Source organism: Sapajus apella, unplaced genomic scaffold (assembly GCF_009761245.1).
Source record: "Sapajus apella isolate SASKATOON/1434 unplaced genomic scaffold, GSC_monkey_1.0 scaffold54, whole genome shotgun sequence".
Lineage (NCBI taxonomy): Eukaryota > Metazoa > Chordata > Mammalia > Primates > Cebidae > Sapajus > Sapajus apella.
In genome coordinates, this window is record NW_022436994.1 from 10,478,542 (window position 1) to 10,496,385 (window position 17,844).

The 17,844-nt window shown below is 43.3% G+C and overlaps 1 protein-coding gene across 3 annotated transcripts in view; it reads left to right on the plus strand.

The window, feature by feature from the left end:
• Positions 1-17,844, plus strand: part of URGCP (upregulator of cell proliferation) — a 35,849-nt gene that overhangs the window by 5,871 nt on the left and 12,134 nt on the right. Inside the window, exons 2-3 of one of the 3 annotated variants that reach the window (XM_032244400.1) lie at positions 15,900-15,926; positions 16,231-16,301. In XM_032244400.1, the coding sequence (XP_032100291.1) occupies positions 15,900-15,926; positions 16,231-16,301 (98 nt within the window). The remainder of the gene's footprint in view (positions 1-15,899; positions 15,927-16,230; positions 16,302-17,844) is intronic. The other 2 variants (XM_032244402.1, XM_032244401.1) reach the window with 2 other exon arrangements.

Consider the following 17,844-nt stretch of genomic DNA (forward strand, 5'->3'; position numbering starts at 1 on the left):
CGCTGGTTCTTCAGGGCAGCTCTCCAGACTTCACTCACCTGCCCATAGGTGGCAGAGTGCACCAGTACTTCATGGGATGCAACAGCCATGCAGTTGACCTCTCCATGGGGATGGACCCAAGAGCACACCCACCCCAGCTCAGGGGAGGGCTCTCACCTAGAAACATGAGTAGCAGGGACTTTGCAGTCCTAGAGAATGTTCTTTTAAATTTAGATCCTGCCCACTTCCAACAAGTGTGCTGTCAGGCCCTATTCTTTTTTTTTTTTTTTTTTTTGGGGCCGGAGTTTTGCTCTTGTTACCCAGGCTGGAGTGCAATGGCGCGATCTCGGCTCACCGCAACCTCCGCCTCCCGGGTTCAGGCAATTCTCCTGCCCCAGCCTCCTGAGTCGCTGGGATTACAGGCACACGCCACCATGCCCAGCTAATTTTTTGTATGTTTTTTAGTAGAGACGGGGTTTCACCATGTTGACCAGGATGGTCTCGATCTCTTGACCTCGTGATCCACCCACCTCGGCCTCCCAAAGTGCTGGGATTACAGGCTTGAGCCACCGCGCCCGGCCTTGTCAGACCCTATTCTAAATGCTGTTGCATATATTAAGTTATTCAATCTTCACAGCAACCTGTTCAATAAGTACTGTTATTCCTATTATACAGAAGCGGGCTTCTAGGCTCGGCTAGGCAGTTTAAGATAAAATGCAAAATGGCCCAATTCAGGATTATTACAGTTGGTTTAAATTTCGTTGCTGAGGCACAAATGAAAGTGTTGGATTCTGTAGTTTTTGTTGTGATCACAGAGCACGTGTAGCATCTTCCAGAACATTTTGATAAAGCTGAAGTAAGGATAGGCTCACATGGCTCACATGGGTAAGAAGCTGTGTTGACAGAGCGGACAATACCTTCAATTATGGCTTAACAAAAAAATGCCTGAAAATGGAATAACTTAGAAGAGCTCTTTTTTTAAAGTATCCAATGCCGACACAGTGGCTCATGCCTAAAATCCCAGCAGTTTGGGAGGCTGAGGCAGAGGATGGCATGAGCCCAGGAGTTTGAGGCAGCAGTGAGCCATGATCGTACCACTGCATTCAAGCCTGGGCAACACAGTGAGACCCTGTCTTCCTGTCTTTAAAAAAAAAAAGGGACCTACCTGTATGCTAGGAGCATCCTTCTCACTTTAGGTCAGACATGGTGGTTCTGTTTTAAATTTGTTGAATTGTCACTTTTTCTTTTTCTTTTTTTTTTTGAGGCAGGATCTCACTCTGTGGCCTAGGCTAGAGTGCAGTGGCGTGATCCCGGCTCACTGCAACCTCCGCCTCCAGGTTCAAGTGGTTCTCCTCCCTCAGCCTTCTGAGTAGCTGGGATTACCAGCATGCGCCATCACCCCTGGCTAATTTTGTATTTTTAGTAGAGACAGGGTTTCACCATGTTGCCCAGGTTGGTCTTGAACCCCTGACCTCAAGTGATCTGCCTACCTCGGCCTCCCAAAGTACTGGAATTATAGGCTTAAGCCACTGCACCTAGCCAACTTTTTCTTTTTTTCTTTTTGAGACAGGGTTTTGCTCACTCCCCCAGGCTGGAGTGCAATGGCACCAACATGGCTCACTGCAGCCTCAACCTCCTGGGCTCAAGTAGTCCTCCTGCCTCAGCCTCCTGAGTAGCTGAGACTACAGGTGCATGCCACCACACCTGGCTATTGTGAATTTTAAGAAATTTTTTTTGTAGAGAGAGGATCTTACTTTGTTGCCCAGGCTGTTCTTGAACTCCTGGGCTCAAGCAATCCTCCCATCTCAGCCTCCCAAAGTGCTGAGATTTTAGGTTTGGGCCACCACACTTAGCCCATTGTGACTTTTTATAAATTGTTAGTTGCTTTATTTTAAGTAATATATGCTCATGGTGCAAATTTTTTAAGTCTGTAATACTTTCTTTTAGGACACTAAAAAACTTAATCTTAGATCCAGTTGGTAAGTCATTTGGGCGAAAGAAGTGGTAAGGACCTATCTTAATTTTTTTTCCTGGTTTTCATGATCGAATAAGTTCTAGACATTCAATGCCACCTAGATCATTGATGAAATTTTTGACTGCATTTGGGCCTATTTCTGGGATCTCCTTTTACTGATTTCTCTGTGTATTCATGAACAACCTTAAATTATTGTAGACTATTAAATTATTAAATTATTATGTTCTGTTATGTGGGAAGTTTTGTCCTTCACTGTTCTTTTTCAAAAATTTCCTGATTGTTATTTTATAAATATTTTTTCACAGAATCAACTGGTTTTGAACCTAAATTTACTTATGTGTTAATTTGGAGAGAGTTGACTTTTAAAATTAGAATAAAGGCCAGGCATTGTAGCTTATGCTTATAATCCTGGCATTTTGGGGGACTGTGGCAGATGGATCACATGAGCCCAGGATTTTAGATGGGCCTGGACAACATAGAGATCTCATCTCTAAAAAAAAAAATTCAGCCTTTCTGAGACAGAATACACCTTTTCATTATCATATATATATATTTTGGAGACAGAGTCTCACTCTCACTGTGTTGCTCAGGCTGAAGTGCAGTGGCGTGATCTCAGCTCACTGCAACCTCCACCTCCCAGGTTCAAGTGGTTTTCCTGCCTCAGCCTCCTGAGTAGCTGGGATTACAGGCACCTGCCACCACGCCCCATGCCTGGCTAATTTTTGTATTTTTAGTAGAGCTAGGGTTTCACCATGTTGGCCAGGCTCGTCTCAAACTCCTGACTTCAGGTGATCTGCCTGCTTCAGCCTCCCAAGGGCTAGGATTACAGGCATGAGCCACCATGCCTGGCCTATGTTTTTCTTTTCTTTTTTTTTAAACTCTTTCCTCTGAAAATCCAGAAACAGATTTCTTTTAAATTAAAAAAAAATTTTTTTTTAATTTTTATTTTTTTGAGACAGAGTCTTCTTGCTCTGTCACCCAGGCTACAGTGTACTGCAGCCTCAAACTCCTGGGCTCGAGCAATTCTCCTCAGCCTCCTAAATAACTGGGACTTAAGGCACATGCCGCCAGACCCAGTTAATTTTTAAATTTTCTGTTGAGTCAGGGTTTCACTGTGTTGCCCAGGCTGGTCTTGAACTCCTGGCTTTGGAACCCCTAACCTCAAGGGATAACTCTTACCTTGGCCTCCCAGAGTCCTGGGTTTATAGGCATGAGCCACTGTGCCCAGCCCTTTTCAGTTCAAGTCTTATTTGGAGTCAAAATTCTTCTCATATAGGTGTTGCACATTTATAACATGTATTATTTTTCTTGTTGCTACTGTAAATGGGAGGTCTCCTTCCACGTTTTTAACCTATTTGTATAATAGGAAGGCAGTTATTTATTTTAACTTTATATGCCCTGGCTTACTGCATTCTTTCATTGTTTATGATAGTTTTCAGGTTGATCTCTTGTTTTTTTCCAGGTCTGCCTGCACCATCGTTTCTTTGCATTACGGAGAAAATGCAAGTTGATTCTGTCTTTGTTGGGAGTGCACTGTGGTGTCAGGTGGAGGTGGCAGAGCGTGTGTCTGTAGGGAAGTTGCCGACGGTGGTGTCACCTGTACATGGTGAACGATTACCTTTTTTAGCTCTCCAAACCGCTTCCAGCTCAGTGCTTAGCATATCCAAGGGTAGGGGTCTTCGGCCAGCCTGTCAGTGCCAATTTGCTCACGATCCCCTCAAGTCTTGCTTTACCCACAGACCTCCCTATCTGAGAAAGGAACAACTGATTGAACCTGGAAAATTTGAACTTATTTTGGCTCGTGTCTGTAGACATATTGTCCAGTCTGTTGCAGTCCTTCACAGATGCTTTTTGAGAGTCCAGCCACATGCTATTGCTGCTGGTGCTACTGCCCAGGTCTGAGCCTTCATTGTTGTCTTCCTGAATATAAGGCTGGATAATTGAGCATAGGTTAACTCTTGTCATTCTCAGCCTGGCAGCCTAGACAGGTCTGTCACCCTGCACCTAGGGCCCTTCCATGGCTACCGCATCCTCTAGAATAAGCTTTTCTTTAAAAATCTTTTTTATTTTTATTTTTTCCTCCTCCTCTTCCTCCCCAAAGCCATAGTCTTTTATGGCCTATAAAGTTGAGTCTTCTCTAGCTTCTCCTGCTGCCACTTCCTACTCATTGTTCACTCTCTTGCTGAAGTCACTCAGGCCTCCCCGTTGGTCCCTGGGTATGTTAGGGCCTTTGCCCTGGCTATTCCTGCAGTCCTCATCCCCTGGTGGTCATATAGCTCCTGCCTTCACCTCCTCCCAAACCAGTAACTAACACAGCCCTTTCTCCAGCCAAGCTGCTCTGCCCTTCCCACCCCGATTCTCAGCACACCTGACCTTGGCCTATGCCTTGTTTTCTCTGTAGCACTTAACATCTTCTAGCATAGCCTTTAAAAAAATTATTTGTTTGTTTCTTTTGAGACAGTCTCACTCTGTTGCCTAGGTTGGAGTGCAGTAACAGGATCATGGCTCACTGCAGCCTTAACCTCCTGGGCTCAAGTGATTCTCCTGTCTCAGCCTCGCCAATAGCTGAGACTACAAGTCCTATATTTCTTAAATATAGGGGATATTGTCAATTACCAATATCCCCTTGCCTTGTTGAATTGTAATCCAAGAGTAGAACCTTTGTGTCCTCCATTAATGTATCCTAAATTCCTAGAAAGTTTCCTAGCAATGAATGTGTGGATAAATCTACAATAAATAATAAATAATAATAAATCCACAGTAAATATATGGATAAATCCAAGAGAAATTTGCTTAAGATGTATGTAAATCTCTTTGGATCCTTGTAGCACATCTGAGGTATGCACATCAGGGATGGTCAGCCTCGTTTTACAGATTAGCATATGTGTGTTTGTAGTGTTTTTTGTTTGTTTAGTGTTTGTGCAGTGACCGTTCCCCGATCTCTCCAACCTAATGGTAGTATAAGCTCTTGGAGTATTGGGGCTGTGTTTTAAAGCCCTATTTTCCACCGCATGGGAAAACTTACACAGTACTAACCTTTCTGTCTTCTAGCTTTTTGACACTATAATATGTAATAAATTGTAGTTAACCATATTCACCCTATAGTATTGCAGAGCACCAGAACTCATTCCTCCTATCTAGCTGTAATTTTGTATCTTAACCAACCTCTCCCTGTCCTCTCTTCTCCCATGCATTCCAGTCTCTAATAACCACAATTGTACTCTGTACTTCCATTCACTCAGTGTTTTTCTTAGCTCCCACATATGAATGAGAACATGCAATATTTGTGTTTTTGTTCCTGACTGACTTCATTTAACATAAGGTTCTCCAGGTTCATCCGTGTTGCCACACAGGATATGATTTCATTCTTTTTTTATGGCTGAATAGTATTCCTGTGCATGTATACCATATGTTCTTTTTCAGTTTGTGTGTTGCTAAACAGTTACGCTGATTCCCTATCTTGGCTATTTTGAACAGTACCATATTAAACATGGGTGCAGGTATTCCTTTGGCATGCAGATTTGCTTTTCTTTGGACAAATAGTAGTGGGATTGCTGAATCCAATGCTAGTTTTATTTTTAGTTTTTGAGAAACCTCCATTAAGGTTTTCCATAAAGGTTGTACTAACTTGCACTCCCACAGTGTATGAGAGTTTCCTTTACTCCACATCCTCACCAGCATTGGGTGGTTTTTTTGGTTTTGCTTTCTTTTTGAGACAGAGTCTTGCCCTGCCATCCAGGCTGGAGCACAGTGATCTCAGCTCACTCCAACCTCTGCCTCCTGGGTTCAATTGATTCTCATGCAGCGTCCTGAGTAGCTGGAACTACAGGCGTGTGCCACCATGCCTGGCTAATTTTTATATTTTTAGTAGAGACAGGGTTTTGCCATGTTGGCCAGGCTGGTCTTGAACTCCTGGCCTCAAGCAATCCACCCGCCTTGACGTCCCAAAGTACTGAGATTAGAGGTGTGACCGACTGCACCTGGCCTGGTTTTTTGATAATAGCTACTCTAACTGGGATATCATATCATTTTGTTTATCATTTTGATTTGCATTTCCTTGATGATTAGGGATGTTGAGCATTTTTTCATGTATTTCTTGGCTATATGTATTTCTTTGAGAAATGCCTGTTTGATCCTTTGCCCACTTTTTATTTTTTACTGTTTTTGTTTTGTTTTGTTCTAAAGATGGGGTTTCACATGATGGCCAGGCTGGTCTTGATCTCCTGACCTCAGGTGATCCACCCACCTCGGCCTCCCAAAGTGCTAGGATTACAGGTGTGAGCCGCTGTGCCCGGCGCCCACTTTTTAATCAGATTATTATTTTTTTGCTGTTGAGTTATTTGAGTTCCTTGTATACTCTAGATATCAGTCGTTATTGGGTGAATAATGTGCAAATATTTTCTCTCATTCTACAGGCTGTCTGTTCACTCTGTTAGCTGTTTGCTTTGCTGTGCAGACGCGTTTTAGTTTGACATAGTTCCTTTTTTTTCTATGTTTTTTTGTTGTTGTTGATGTTTAAATTTGAGACCGAGTCTTGCTTTGTCACCCAGGCTGGAGTACAGTGGTATGATCACAGCTTATTCAACCTCTACCTCCCGGCGTCAAGCAATTTTCCCACCTCAGCCTCTTGAGTAGCTGGGACCACAGTGTTAGCCACCATGGCTGGCTGATTTTTCCAATTTTTTGTAGAGATGAAGTCGCCTTCTGTTGCCTAGGCTTGTTCTCAAACTCCGAGGCTCAAGCAGTCCTTCTGCCCCAGCCTTCCAAAGTGCTGCAATTACAGGCATGAACCACCAAGCCCAGCCCTGGAGTTCTCATTATTGATTTCTAGTTCTATTCCCTTATGATTTGAGAAGATACTTGATAAGTTTTTTTTTGTTTTTTTTTTTTTAATTTGTTGGCCAGGCACAGTGGCTCACACCTGTAGTCGCAGCACTTTGGGAGACTGAGACAGGTAGATTGCTTGAGTCCAGGAGTTTGAGACGAGCCTGGGCAACATAGCAAAATCCCATCTCTACAAAATATAAAAATAAAAAATTAGCTGGGCATGGTGGCATGCACCTGTAGTCCCAGCTACTCGGGAGGCTGAGGTGGGAAGATTGCTTGAACCCACACGTGGAGGTTGCAGTGAGCTCAGATTGTGCGACTGCACTTCAGCCTGGGCAACAGAGTGAGAGTGTCTTTAAAAAAATAATTAAATTAAAATTTAAGCAGTTTGTTGATTTGTTTTGTGACCACTACATTGGTGTTCTATGTGCTGATGAGAAGAGTGTATGTTTTGCAGCTTTTGGATGAAATGCTCTGTAAATGTCAGGATCTGTTTGGTGTATAATGCAGTTAAGTCTGATGTTGCTTCGTTGATTTTCTGTCTAGATGATTTGCACTGCTGAAAATACGTATTGAATTCTTCAACTATTATTGCATTGGCATTTCTCTCTTTAGCTCTAATATTTGCTTTATATATCTGGGTGCTAGAGTATTAGATACATATATATTTACAATAGTTATATCCTCTTGCTGAATTGATCCCCTTAACATCATATAATGACTTCCTTTGTCTTTATGTTTTTTCATGTAAAATCTATTTCATGTAAAGAAGTATAGCTACTCCTGCATACTTTTGGTTTCCATTTGAATTTTTTTTTTTGGCCCTTTACTTTCTTTTCTTTTTGTATGAGATGGAGTCTCCGTGTGCTGCCCAGGCTGGAGTGCAGTGGCATGATCTCAGCTTATTGCAACCTCTGGCTCCCAGATTCAATTGATTCTCCTGCCTCAGCCTCCCGAGTAGAGATTACAGGCATGTGCCACCACACCCGGCTAGGTTTTGTATTTTCAGTAGAGATGAGGTTTCACCACATTGGCCAGACTGGTCTTGAACTCCTCACCTCAAGTGATCTGCCTGCCTCGGCCTCCCAAAGTGCTGCGATTATAGGCATGAGCCACAGCACGTGGCTTTTTTGTCCTTTTACTTTCAGTCTGTATGTGTCTTTATAGGTGTAGTGAGTTTCTTGTAGGCAAAATACAGTTGGGTCTCATTTTAATCCATGTAGTTGGAGCACAATGGTGCAGTCACAGCTTACTGCAGTCTGGATGTCCCAGGCTCAAGCAGTCCTCCCACCTCAGCCTCCTGAGAAGCTGGGACTACAGGTGCATGTCACCATGCCCAGCTAACTTTTTAAAATTTTATTTTATTTTAGAAAATATATATATATATATTTTCCTTTGAGACGGAATCATGCTGTATCCCCTAGGCTCAAGTGCAGCAGTGCACTCATGGCTCACTGCAGACTGAACCTTCCAGGGCTCAGGTGATCCTCTCACCTCAGCCTCCTGAGTAGCTGGGACTACAGGTACCTGCCTGCCACCACATCTGGCTTTTTTTTTTTTTTTTTTTTTAATTTAGAGATGGGGTTTCACCATGTTGGTCAGTCTGGTCTCGAACTTCTGACCTCATGATCTGTCTGCCTCAGCCTCCCAAAGTGCTGGGATTACAGGCTTGAGCCACCGCGTCCGGCCACATCTGGCTTTTTTAAAAAAAAATTATTTTTGGAGAGACGACATCTTGCTGTGTTGCCCAGGCCACTCTCAAGCTCCTGGACTGAAGGGATCCTCCGCATTGGCCTCCCAAAGTGCTGGGATTATAGGTGTGAGCTGTCATACCTCGCTTTATTTTACTTTTTTTAGAGATAGGGGTCTCGTTTACTTGCCCAGGCTGGAATGCCTGGTTTTACTTTCATGTTTTTTCATGGTGGCAGATATCATTTGTTTCCTTTTTAGCATTCCCTTAAACACTTCTTGTACGCTGAGTCTAGTGGTGATGCATTCCCTCAGTTTTTACTTGTCTGGGAAAGACTTTATTTCTCCTTTTTTTCTTCAGGGAGTTTTAATTTTTCCTAAACATGTAGTCACTCTATTTTTGGCTTAGATGTTATCGTGTGTTGAATTGTGTCCCCCCAGCAGGAATGTTGACATCCTAACTCCCAGTGCCCATGGTTGTGATCCTTTTTTGGAAATAGGATATGGTTCTAAAAAATCATATGTGATTGGTTAAAATGAGTTCACAGTGGATTAGGGTGGGTTCACATATAATAAGACTGATATTCTTACAAGAAGTAGAGAAGAGACCCAGAGAGACAGATACACAGAGGGGAGAAGCCATGTGAAGACAGAGGTGGGAGTTGGTGTAGCTGTCAAGCCGCACATAGACTGTATTAGTTTCTTGTGGTCTCTGTCAAAGGTACCACAAACCAGTGAGTTTAAAAAAAAAAAAAAAAAATGGCTGGGCGAAATGGCTCACACCTGTATTCTCAGCGCTTTGGGAAGCCGAGGCAGGAAGATTGCATCAGCCCAGGAGTTTGAGACCAGCCTGGGCTATCTAACAAAACCTCGTCTCTATAAAAAATACAAAAAGAGCCAAATGTAAGTGAAAAAAAAAATTACAAAAAGTAGCCTGGATATGGTGGCTCATACCTGTAATCCCAGCCCTTGGGAGGCCGAGGCAGGCCTGATCACGAGGTCAGGAGTTGAAGACCAGCCTGGCCAACATGGTGAAACCTCGTCTTTACTAAAAATATAAAAATTAGCCGGGCCTGGTGGCACTCACCTGTATTCCCAGCTACTCGGGAGGCTGAGGCAGGAGAATCACTTGAACCCAGGAGGTGGAGGTTGCAGTGAGATTGCACCACTGCACTCCAGCCTGGGAGACAGAGCAAGACTCTGTCTCAGGGGAAAAAAAAATACAAAAAGTGGCCAGGTGTGGTAGTGCATGCTGTAGTCCCAGCTACTTGGATGGCTGAGCCAGGAGAATCACAAGTATGCAAATATGTTGCAAGAAAGCAGCGGGCAAGTCAGCAAGAGAGGAGCTGACTGTGAGGTGACAAAGGCTTGCTGTGGATTTTATAAGGCTGGTACTTGTGCTGTGTTCTGGAGAGAGCTATATGCAGTACTGATAATGCCAAGGTTGCAGTGAGCTAATTTGCATTTTTCTATCAGGCGAAGGTCTGATAGCTGGGCGCAGGAAGATTGTGACTTATTTACACAAGAGGATTATATGTCCTGGACCATGCAGAAAGGCGAATTTACAGCTCAACTGCTTTCTCTTTGCTTTTCCTTGGTCCCACCAGCCTGACGCCTTTTCCCTAATTAAGACTCCACATTTAATAATATATTGTTGATTATAATACAGTGAGTAATTGTACTGGTATTTGTCTAGTGCTAACCTTGTTCAGAATTGTTTTCCTATGCCGTCTTGTTTTATGGGCACCACCCAGCAGAGGAACCAGGTTTGCTGCTAGAAATTAGTGATTGATCTAGAACAAAACTTGGGTTCTGCCCAGGTGGTTTGCCCTATCTATTCTGGGCATGGATGGACTGTCCAGGGAGTGCCAGATTCTGAGGTAGGTCAACAAAAAAACAAAGGTGTGACTTTCCCTAGCCGATAATTTCTTATGTGCAGAACACCCAGGTTGGCTAAATCAGAATCTCTAGGTTTTAGCAGAAAAGCTCCTAAGATAATTCTGTTGGGCAGTTAGGAAAAAAAAATAAAAGAAGGAAATGAAAAAGGAAAAATGAGAAGACAACGAAAGTTAACTCTGCACTGTCTTCTGTGACCAGACAGTCAGCAAGACAGATGCCTCTAGAATGAGCAATGGGCCATCAGCAAACCTGCTGGAAGTAGACTTCAGCCACATACTATTTATGACATGTCTGCCCTGGTGTTGGTCAGGGGCGTATTCTCTCTGCCAGACAACAAACCAGCCAGTCCATTTGCTAACTTAGTGAGAAGGAGCTGTGGACACCCTGGACCCTGAGGGTGGATCACCCCTGCCCTGAAGAGATGTGTGTGTGGGGAAGTGCCTGGAGGAGGGAAGGTGAGCAGCTGCTGCAGGTGGCCTCTAGACAGTGTCTGATACCACACACTGGGGGCTCGAGGACCTTGGCTGTTTTCTGTGTTCTGACTGTATTCTGAATACCAAGAGAATTTTAAAAATTGCTTCCAGTAACAAAAGTAGAATGTTTTTCAGCATTGTGAAGGATATGGGGAAAGGGTCATGATTATAAGTTAATAGGGAAGTAGGGTGTGTATAGTAAATATGGTAATTAAGGGCCAGGGTGGAGCCCAGGAGAAGATGAAACTAAACAGCCATTGATCATCAGGGAATAAATTGGAGCATGCGAATGCACTACTCTTCTGTTAGCAGGATGGGCTAGAGCAGTGGGAGTAGATTAAGAGGAAGAGAGGACAGATTAACATAGGGTATAATTTTCAAACGTGACAGGAAAGCATTTTTATCATACTCTTTTGTATTTTTCATTGTATTTATTTTATATTTACTCTTCTGTGTCTTATTTTTGGAATCAGAAAAAAATATATAGTGATATTAGTAATTTTCAAAAACTGCATTGCGGAGAGCTCCCTGCCCTGTGTAGGGCCATTGGAAGTGCTGTTCTCTGCCATCTTGGTCCGGCTCTGCCTGTTGTACAGACAGGAAACTCAGCCAGTAGTAGAAGTGGGCTGGAGCCAGAGTTGACAGATTGGCTGGTGTTATAATTTTTAAAATTACTGGCTGTAGGGCACAGTGGCTCTTGCCTGTAATCCCAGCACTTCAGGAGGCTGAGGCAGGTGAATCACTTCAGGCTAGGAGTTTGAGACCAGCCTGGCTAACATGGTGAAACCCCATCTCTAATGAAAATACAAAAATCAGCTGGGCATGGTGGCGCATGCCTATAGTCCCAGCTACTCTGGAGGTTGAGGCACGAGAATCGCTTGACCCTGGGAGGTGGAGGCTGCAGTGAGCCAAGACCACACCACTGCACTCCAGCCTGAGTGACGGAGTGAGTGAGACTCCATCTCAAAAAAAATGTTATAATAAAATGAAATGAAATTACTGGCTATAAATTATAAGTCACCTAAAATCTGTCTGAGCCTTAAAAATAATGAGCTAGAAGATTCATATTTGGGTTTGGCTCTGTGAGTGCTGGTTTGGTGATGTTAGGCAAATCCCTTGACCCAACCCCTCTGAGCCATGCTTTCACTTTGCAGAATAGTTTTGGGTATCATCCAGTCTGCTGGGGTCTTATAACAAAATACCACCAACTGGGGGCTTGAAGAACAGAAGTTTATTTTCTCACAGTTTTGGAGGCTGGAGGTCCCAGACCAAGAAACTGGCAGATTCTGTGTCTGGTGAGGCCTGCTTCCCTGAGTGCAGACAGCTGCTGGGCTCTCACATGGCCTTTCCTCTGTGAGCCTGCAGGGGAGGAGTAACACCATCCCCACCACACTAGGGACCCACCCTGACAACCTCATTTAACCTTCATTACCTAGAGACCCCATGTCCAAATTCAGTCACATTGGAGTTAGGGTCCAATATATGAATTTTGTGAGAACACAATTCAGTCTAAGTATTAAAAGATAAGTGCAGAATACAGTTGTAAATTTAAAAACATCACCCAGATGTAAGATAATGATGGTGTCCTCTCCTGCAAGGCTTGACTCTGACTCCAGTTGTAACCTAGGGGTTTTGAGAGTTGCACTGGACCCACAACTCATGATTTGTGCATCTCAGGCTGGAGTGCAGTGGTGTGATCATGGCTCACTGCAGCCTTGACTTCCCAGTCTCAGGTGATTCTCCCATTTTTGACTCCTAAGCAGCTGGGACTACAGGCATATGCTACCACTCATGGCTAATTATTTTCTTTTTGAGATGGAGTCTCGCACTGTCGCCCAGGCTGGAGTGCAGTGGCGCAATCTTGGCTCACTGCAGTCTCCGCCTCCTGGGTTCAAGTGATTCTCCGGCCTTAGCCTCCTGAGTAGCTGGGACTATAGGCACCAGCCCTTCATTCAGGTAATTTTTTTTTTTTTTTTTGAGAAGGAGTCTTGTTCTGTTGCCAGACTGGAGTGCAGTGGCTCAATCTTGGCTCACTGCCACTTCCACCTCCTGGGTTCAAATGATTCTTCTGCCTCAGCTTCCTGAGTAGCTGGGACTACAGCTGCGTACCACCATGCCCAGCTAGTTTTTGTATTTTTAGTAGAGACAGGGTTTCACCATGTTGGCCAGGATGTTCTTGATCTCTTGACCTTGTGATCTACCCATGTCAACCTCCCAAAGTGCTGGGATTACAGGTGTGAGTCACTGTGCCTGGCCCATGTTCAGCTGATTTTTATATTTTTAGTAGAGACTGGGTTTCCCATGTTGGCCAGTCTGATCTCAAACTCCTGGCCTCAAGTGATCCTCCTGCCTTAGCCTCCCATAGTGCTGGGATTACAGGTGTGAGCTGATGCACCTGGCCTTTTTTTTTTTTTTTTTTTTTTTAAATTGGTATTTTTTGTAGAGATGGGGTTTTGCAATGTAGCCCAGGCTGGTCTTGAACTCCTGGGCTCAAGGGACCCACCCGCCTTAGCCTCCCAAAGTGTTGGAATTACAAGTATGAGCCACTGCACCTGGCTATGAAGTGCTTTAAGCAGTTCATTGACTTGATTAAACAATAGAAGCGACTGGGCGAGGTGGTTCATGCCTGTAATCCCAGCACTTTGGGAGGCCGAGACAGGTGAATCACTTCAGGCCAGGAGTTCGAGACCCCACTGGCCAACATGGTGAAACCTCATCTCTACTAAAAATACAAAAATTATCTGGGCATGGTGGTGTGCCCCTCTAATCCCAGCTACTCAGGATGCTGGGGCAGGAGAGTCGCTTGAACCTGGGAGGTGGAGGTTGTAGTGAGCCAAGATTGTGCCATTCTACTCCAGCATGGGTGACAGAGTGAGACTCCATCTCAAAAAAAAAAACCAAAAAAAACGGCCAGGCGCAGTGGCTCAGGCCTGTAATCCCAGCACTTTGGGAGGCCAAGGCGGGCAGATCACGAGATCAAGAGATTGAGACCATCCTGGCCAACATGGTGAAACCCTGTCTCTACTAAAAATATAAAAATTAGCTGGGCATGATGGTATACGCCTCTAGTCCCAGCTACTCGGGAGGCTGAGGCAGGAGAATTGCTTGAAGCCGGGAGACAGAGGTTGCAGTGAGCCGAGATTGTGCCACTGCACTCCAGCCTGGCGCCTGGCAACGGAGTGAGACTCCGTCTCAAAAAAAAAAAGAAAAAAAAAAGAGTGTTACCCAAGCTGTCCATTGTTGAATTATTGGATTTTTTTTTTTTCTCCCTGGTACCTAATAAGCAGTCTGTAAGGAGACATTTTAAGACTGGACAAATACGTCGTTCTTCAATATTTTCTTTACAGTGAACATTCATTGATGTTTGTTCTTGCTTGAACCAGCCTTGACTTTGATGGTTGCAAAATGATGTTTTTTGAGTCAGGGCCTTGCTCTGTCACCCAGGCTGGAATGCAGTGGCGTAATCTCAGCTCACTGCAGCCTCAACCTCCTGGGCACAATCTGTCCTCCCACCGCAGCCTCCCAAGTAGCTGGGACTACAGGTGTGTGCCACCACACCCAGCTAATTTTTTATTTTTTGTTGAAACAGGGTTTTGCCATTTTGCCCAGGCTAGTCTTGAAATCCTGGGCTTAAGTGATCCTCCTGTTTTAGCCTCCCAAAATGCTGGGATTACAGGTGCGAGCACTGCACCCTGCTCTCAAATGATACCGTTCTGACTACAGCATCATGTTCTGATGTGAGCAAGAGAGCCTTCTCTTTGTTCCCACATATTTATTATCTGTGTGAACTCACTAACGACTAGTTTACGATGGTTTTAAATCAGTTACTGTATTTATGTTTGTGCTCACATTGTCCAAGGTTTGGCCAGTGAGAGTTCCTCAGGCTGGCTCCTGGGCCCATCACGTTTTCGAGCATTTCCTTACTTTCCGAAATAAGATGCACAGGCTCCTCCTGTTCTTTCCTTGCCCCAGCCATCATTCAGGATCCCCAAGGAGTCCTTGTTTCTTTTAGTGTGGAAGGTATTAAAGGGTGCTGGGCATGTCCATTGCCACAACAGTGTCTTTGCTTTTTGGCCCTTTTTGTGGACAGTTAGGAAATAGATGCATAAATACACTCATACAGAGATAGTCTAGAATGAAGACCTACATCTACATACGTACACACGCAAGCACATAGCATGTATATAGAAATCACAGTTCTCATGAGTGGCTCCAGTTCCATTGCGCTCTGCAAGTTCTGCTGTAACTCTCCATTCTGTGTTTGTACATCCTTTCTTCAAAGGTTAGTTAGCACCCTGGCTCCTGGCACAATCAATACATTTACTCATTTGCTCATTCCTATGAAACATCTAAAGTTTTTTTTTTGGAGACGGAGTTTCATTCTTGTCACCCAGGCTGGAGTGCAGTGGTGCAATCTCAGCTCACTGCAACTTCGCCTCCCGGGTTCAAGTGATTCCCCTGCCTTAGCCTCCCAAGTATCTAGGATTACAGCTGCCTGCCACCACACCTGGCTCATTTTTGTATTTTTAGTAGAGACAGAGTTTCACCATGTTGGCCAGGCTAGTCTTGAGCTCCTGACCTCAGGTTATCCACCCACCTTGGACTTCCAAAGTGTTGGGATTGCAGGTGTGAGCCACCACGAAGGGCCTAAAATAGTTTATTCTTAATTAGACTACAGTTAGTTATGATAGCTACTTAAAATAATTCAGGATCACCCCTTCCAGACCCAGTGTTAACTTTAGGTGAACATCCTTCTAGATTTCTGAATATATACCTATAGATAAATATATACAGTTTTATAAAATTGTAATCATACCGTGTATACATTTCTGTAGCCTGACTTTTCCCCAACTAATTAACATATTAGCATCTTTCCATAACATCTCATACGACATCTTTTTGTCCACAAAAGAAATCCATAGCATATTTTGTAACGGCTGCAGAATAAGACCATAATTCGGTTATTGCACCTTGATTTTAAAAGGCATCAGTTTTTCGCTATTATATATAAAGGTGGCATCAACATCTTTGTAACTAAATCTTAATTATTTCCTTAGGATAGAAGTGGAATTACTGGGCAAAGGGTATGTATATTTTTCTGTCTTTCTGAATGGCTGTATTTGTGCTCTGGCCAGCAGTTTTGGAGAGTGCTGGTTTTCTAGACCAATGTTTCTCAACTGTGGCTGCACATCAGAATCATTGAGGGTACTTTTAAAAGCAGTGATACCCAGGACCAGCTCCCAGAGATTCTGATTTCATGGATCTGGGGTGTAACCCAGGGTTTATAGTTTTTAAAAGCTCTCCAAGAGATTTTACATGCGGCCAGTTTGATAGGTGAAAGTGGTATTTCATTATTTTGATTATAATTTTCTTCTGAAATTGTTTCAGGCATTCAGATTTGGGAGAAGTAGCCCCAGAAATAAAAGCATCAGAGAGACGGACAGCTGTGGCCATTGCAGGTAAAGTTGGATGAATTGGATGTGGTCCCACTCTGGAGCTGAAGTATTTCTTCCGTCCCCGTGGGACTCTGGCTTCCAGCCCCTCCCTGAATTTGGGATTGTGCACCTCAAAAATGAATAAGCTTAAAGCTTTGCCTTTTATTTTTCCTTTTTTTTTTTTTTTTTTTAAAAAAAAGAAAGAAAGAAAAAAAAAAAAGAATGAAGGAGAGGAAGAAAGAGAAAGAGGAAGAGGGAGAGAGAGCAGGGGTGTTGCTTTATTGCCCGGGTTAAAATGCAGTCTAAAAATGGATATGCCTATAATTGTGCTTAATAATAGAGAAGTGAAAAAAAAATGAGGGGAGAAAATAACAAACAAGCAGCCAACCAATATTTCATTGAAACCTGTAGATAGCTGTGATGTGGTACTGATAAGAGTGTATATTTTGTGTATTTAAAGTGGAGAGTTCTATAAATGTTAATTAAGTTTACTTGTTCCGGACCTGAGTTCAAATCCTAGATATCGTTGTTAATTTTCTGTCTCATTGATCTGTCTAATATTGATGTTGAAGTCTCCCACTATTGTTGTGTGGGAGTCTAAGTCTCTTTATAAGTCTTATATATCTGGGTATTCCTGTATTGGGTGCGTATATATTTAGGATCTTTAGCTCTTCTTGTTGCATTGATTCTTTTATCTTATGTAATATCCTTCTTTGCTTCTTTTCATCTTTGTTGCTTTAAAGCAACTCCTGCTTTTTATTTATTTATTTTTCCTCTCCATTTGGTTGGTAAATCTTTCTCCATCCCTTTGTTTTGAGTCTTTGTGTATCCTTGCATATGAGATGGGTCTGGATGCAGCATACCGATGGGTTTTGGCTTTTTTTGCCTGTCTGTGTCTTTGGATTGGGGATTTAATGGATTTAAATTTAGAATTAATAATAATATATGTGAGTTTAATACTGCCATTTAATGTTAGCTGGCTGTTTTGCCTATTAGTTGATGTAAATTCTTGATTATGTTGATGCTCTTTACTTTTTGGTATTTTTTAGAAAGGCCGATACTGGTTGTTCCTTTCTATGTGTAGTGGTTCTTTCAGAAGCTCTTGTAAAGCAGGCCTGGTGGTGATGAAATCTCTGAGTGCTTGCTTGTTCACAAAAGATTTTATTTTTCCTTCGCTTATGAAGCTTAGTTTGGCTGGATGTAAAATTCTGGGTTGAAAGTTCTTTTCTATAAGGATGTTGAATATTGGCCCCCACTCTCTTCTAGCTTGTAGGGTTTCTGCTGAGAGATCTGCTGTGAGTCTGATAGGCTTCTCTTTATGGGTAGCCTGACCTTTCTCTCTGGCTGCCCTCAGTATTTTCTCTTTCATTTCAACCCTGGTGAATCTGGCGATTATGTGCCTTGAGGTTGGTCTTCTTGAGGAATATTTTTGTGGTGTTCTCTGTATTACCTGGAGTTGAATATTGTCCTGCCTTGCTAGGTTGGGAAAGTTTTCCTGAATAATATCCTGAAGCGTATTTCCAGCTTGGATTGATTCTCTTCGTCACATTCAGGTACACCTATCAAG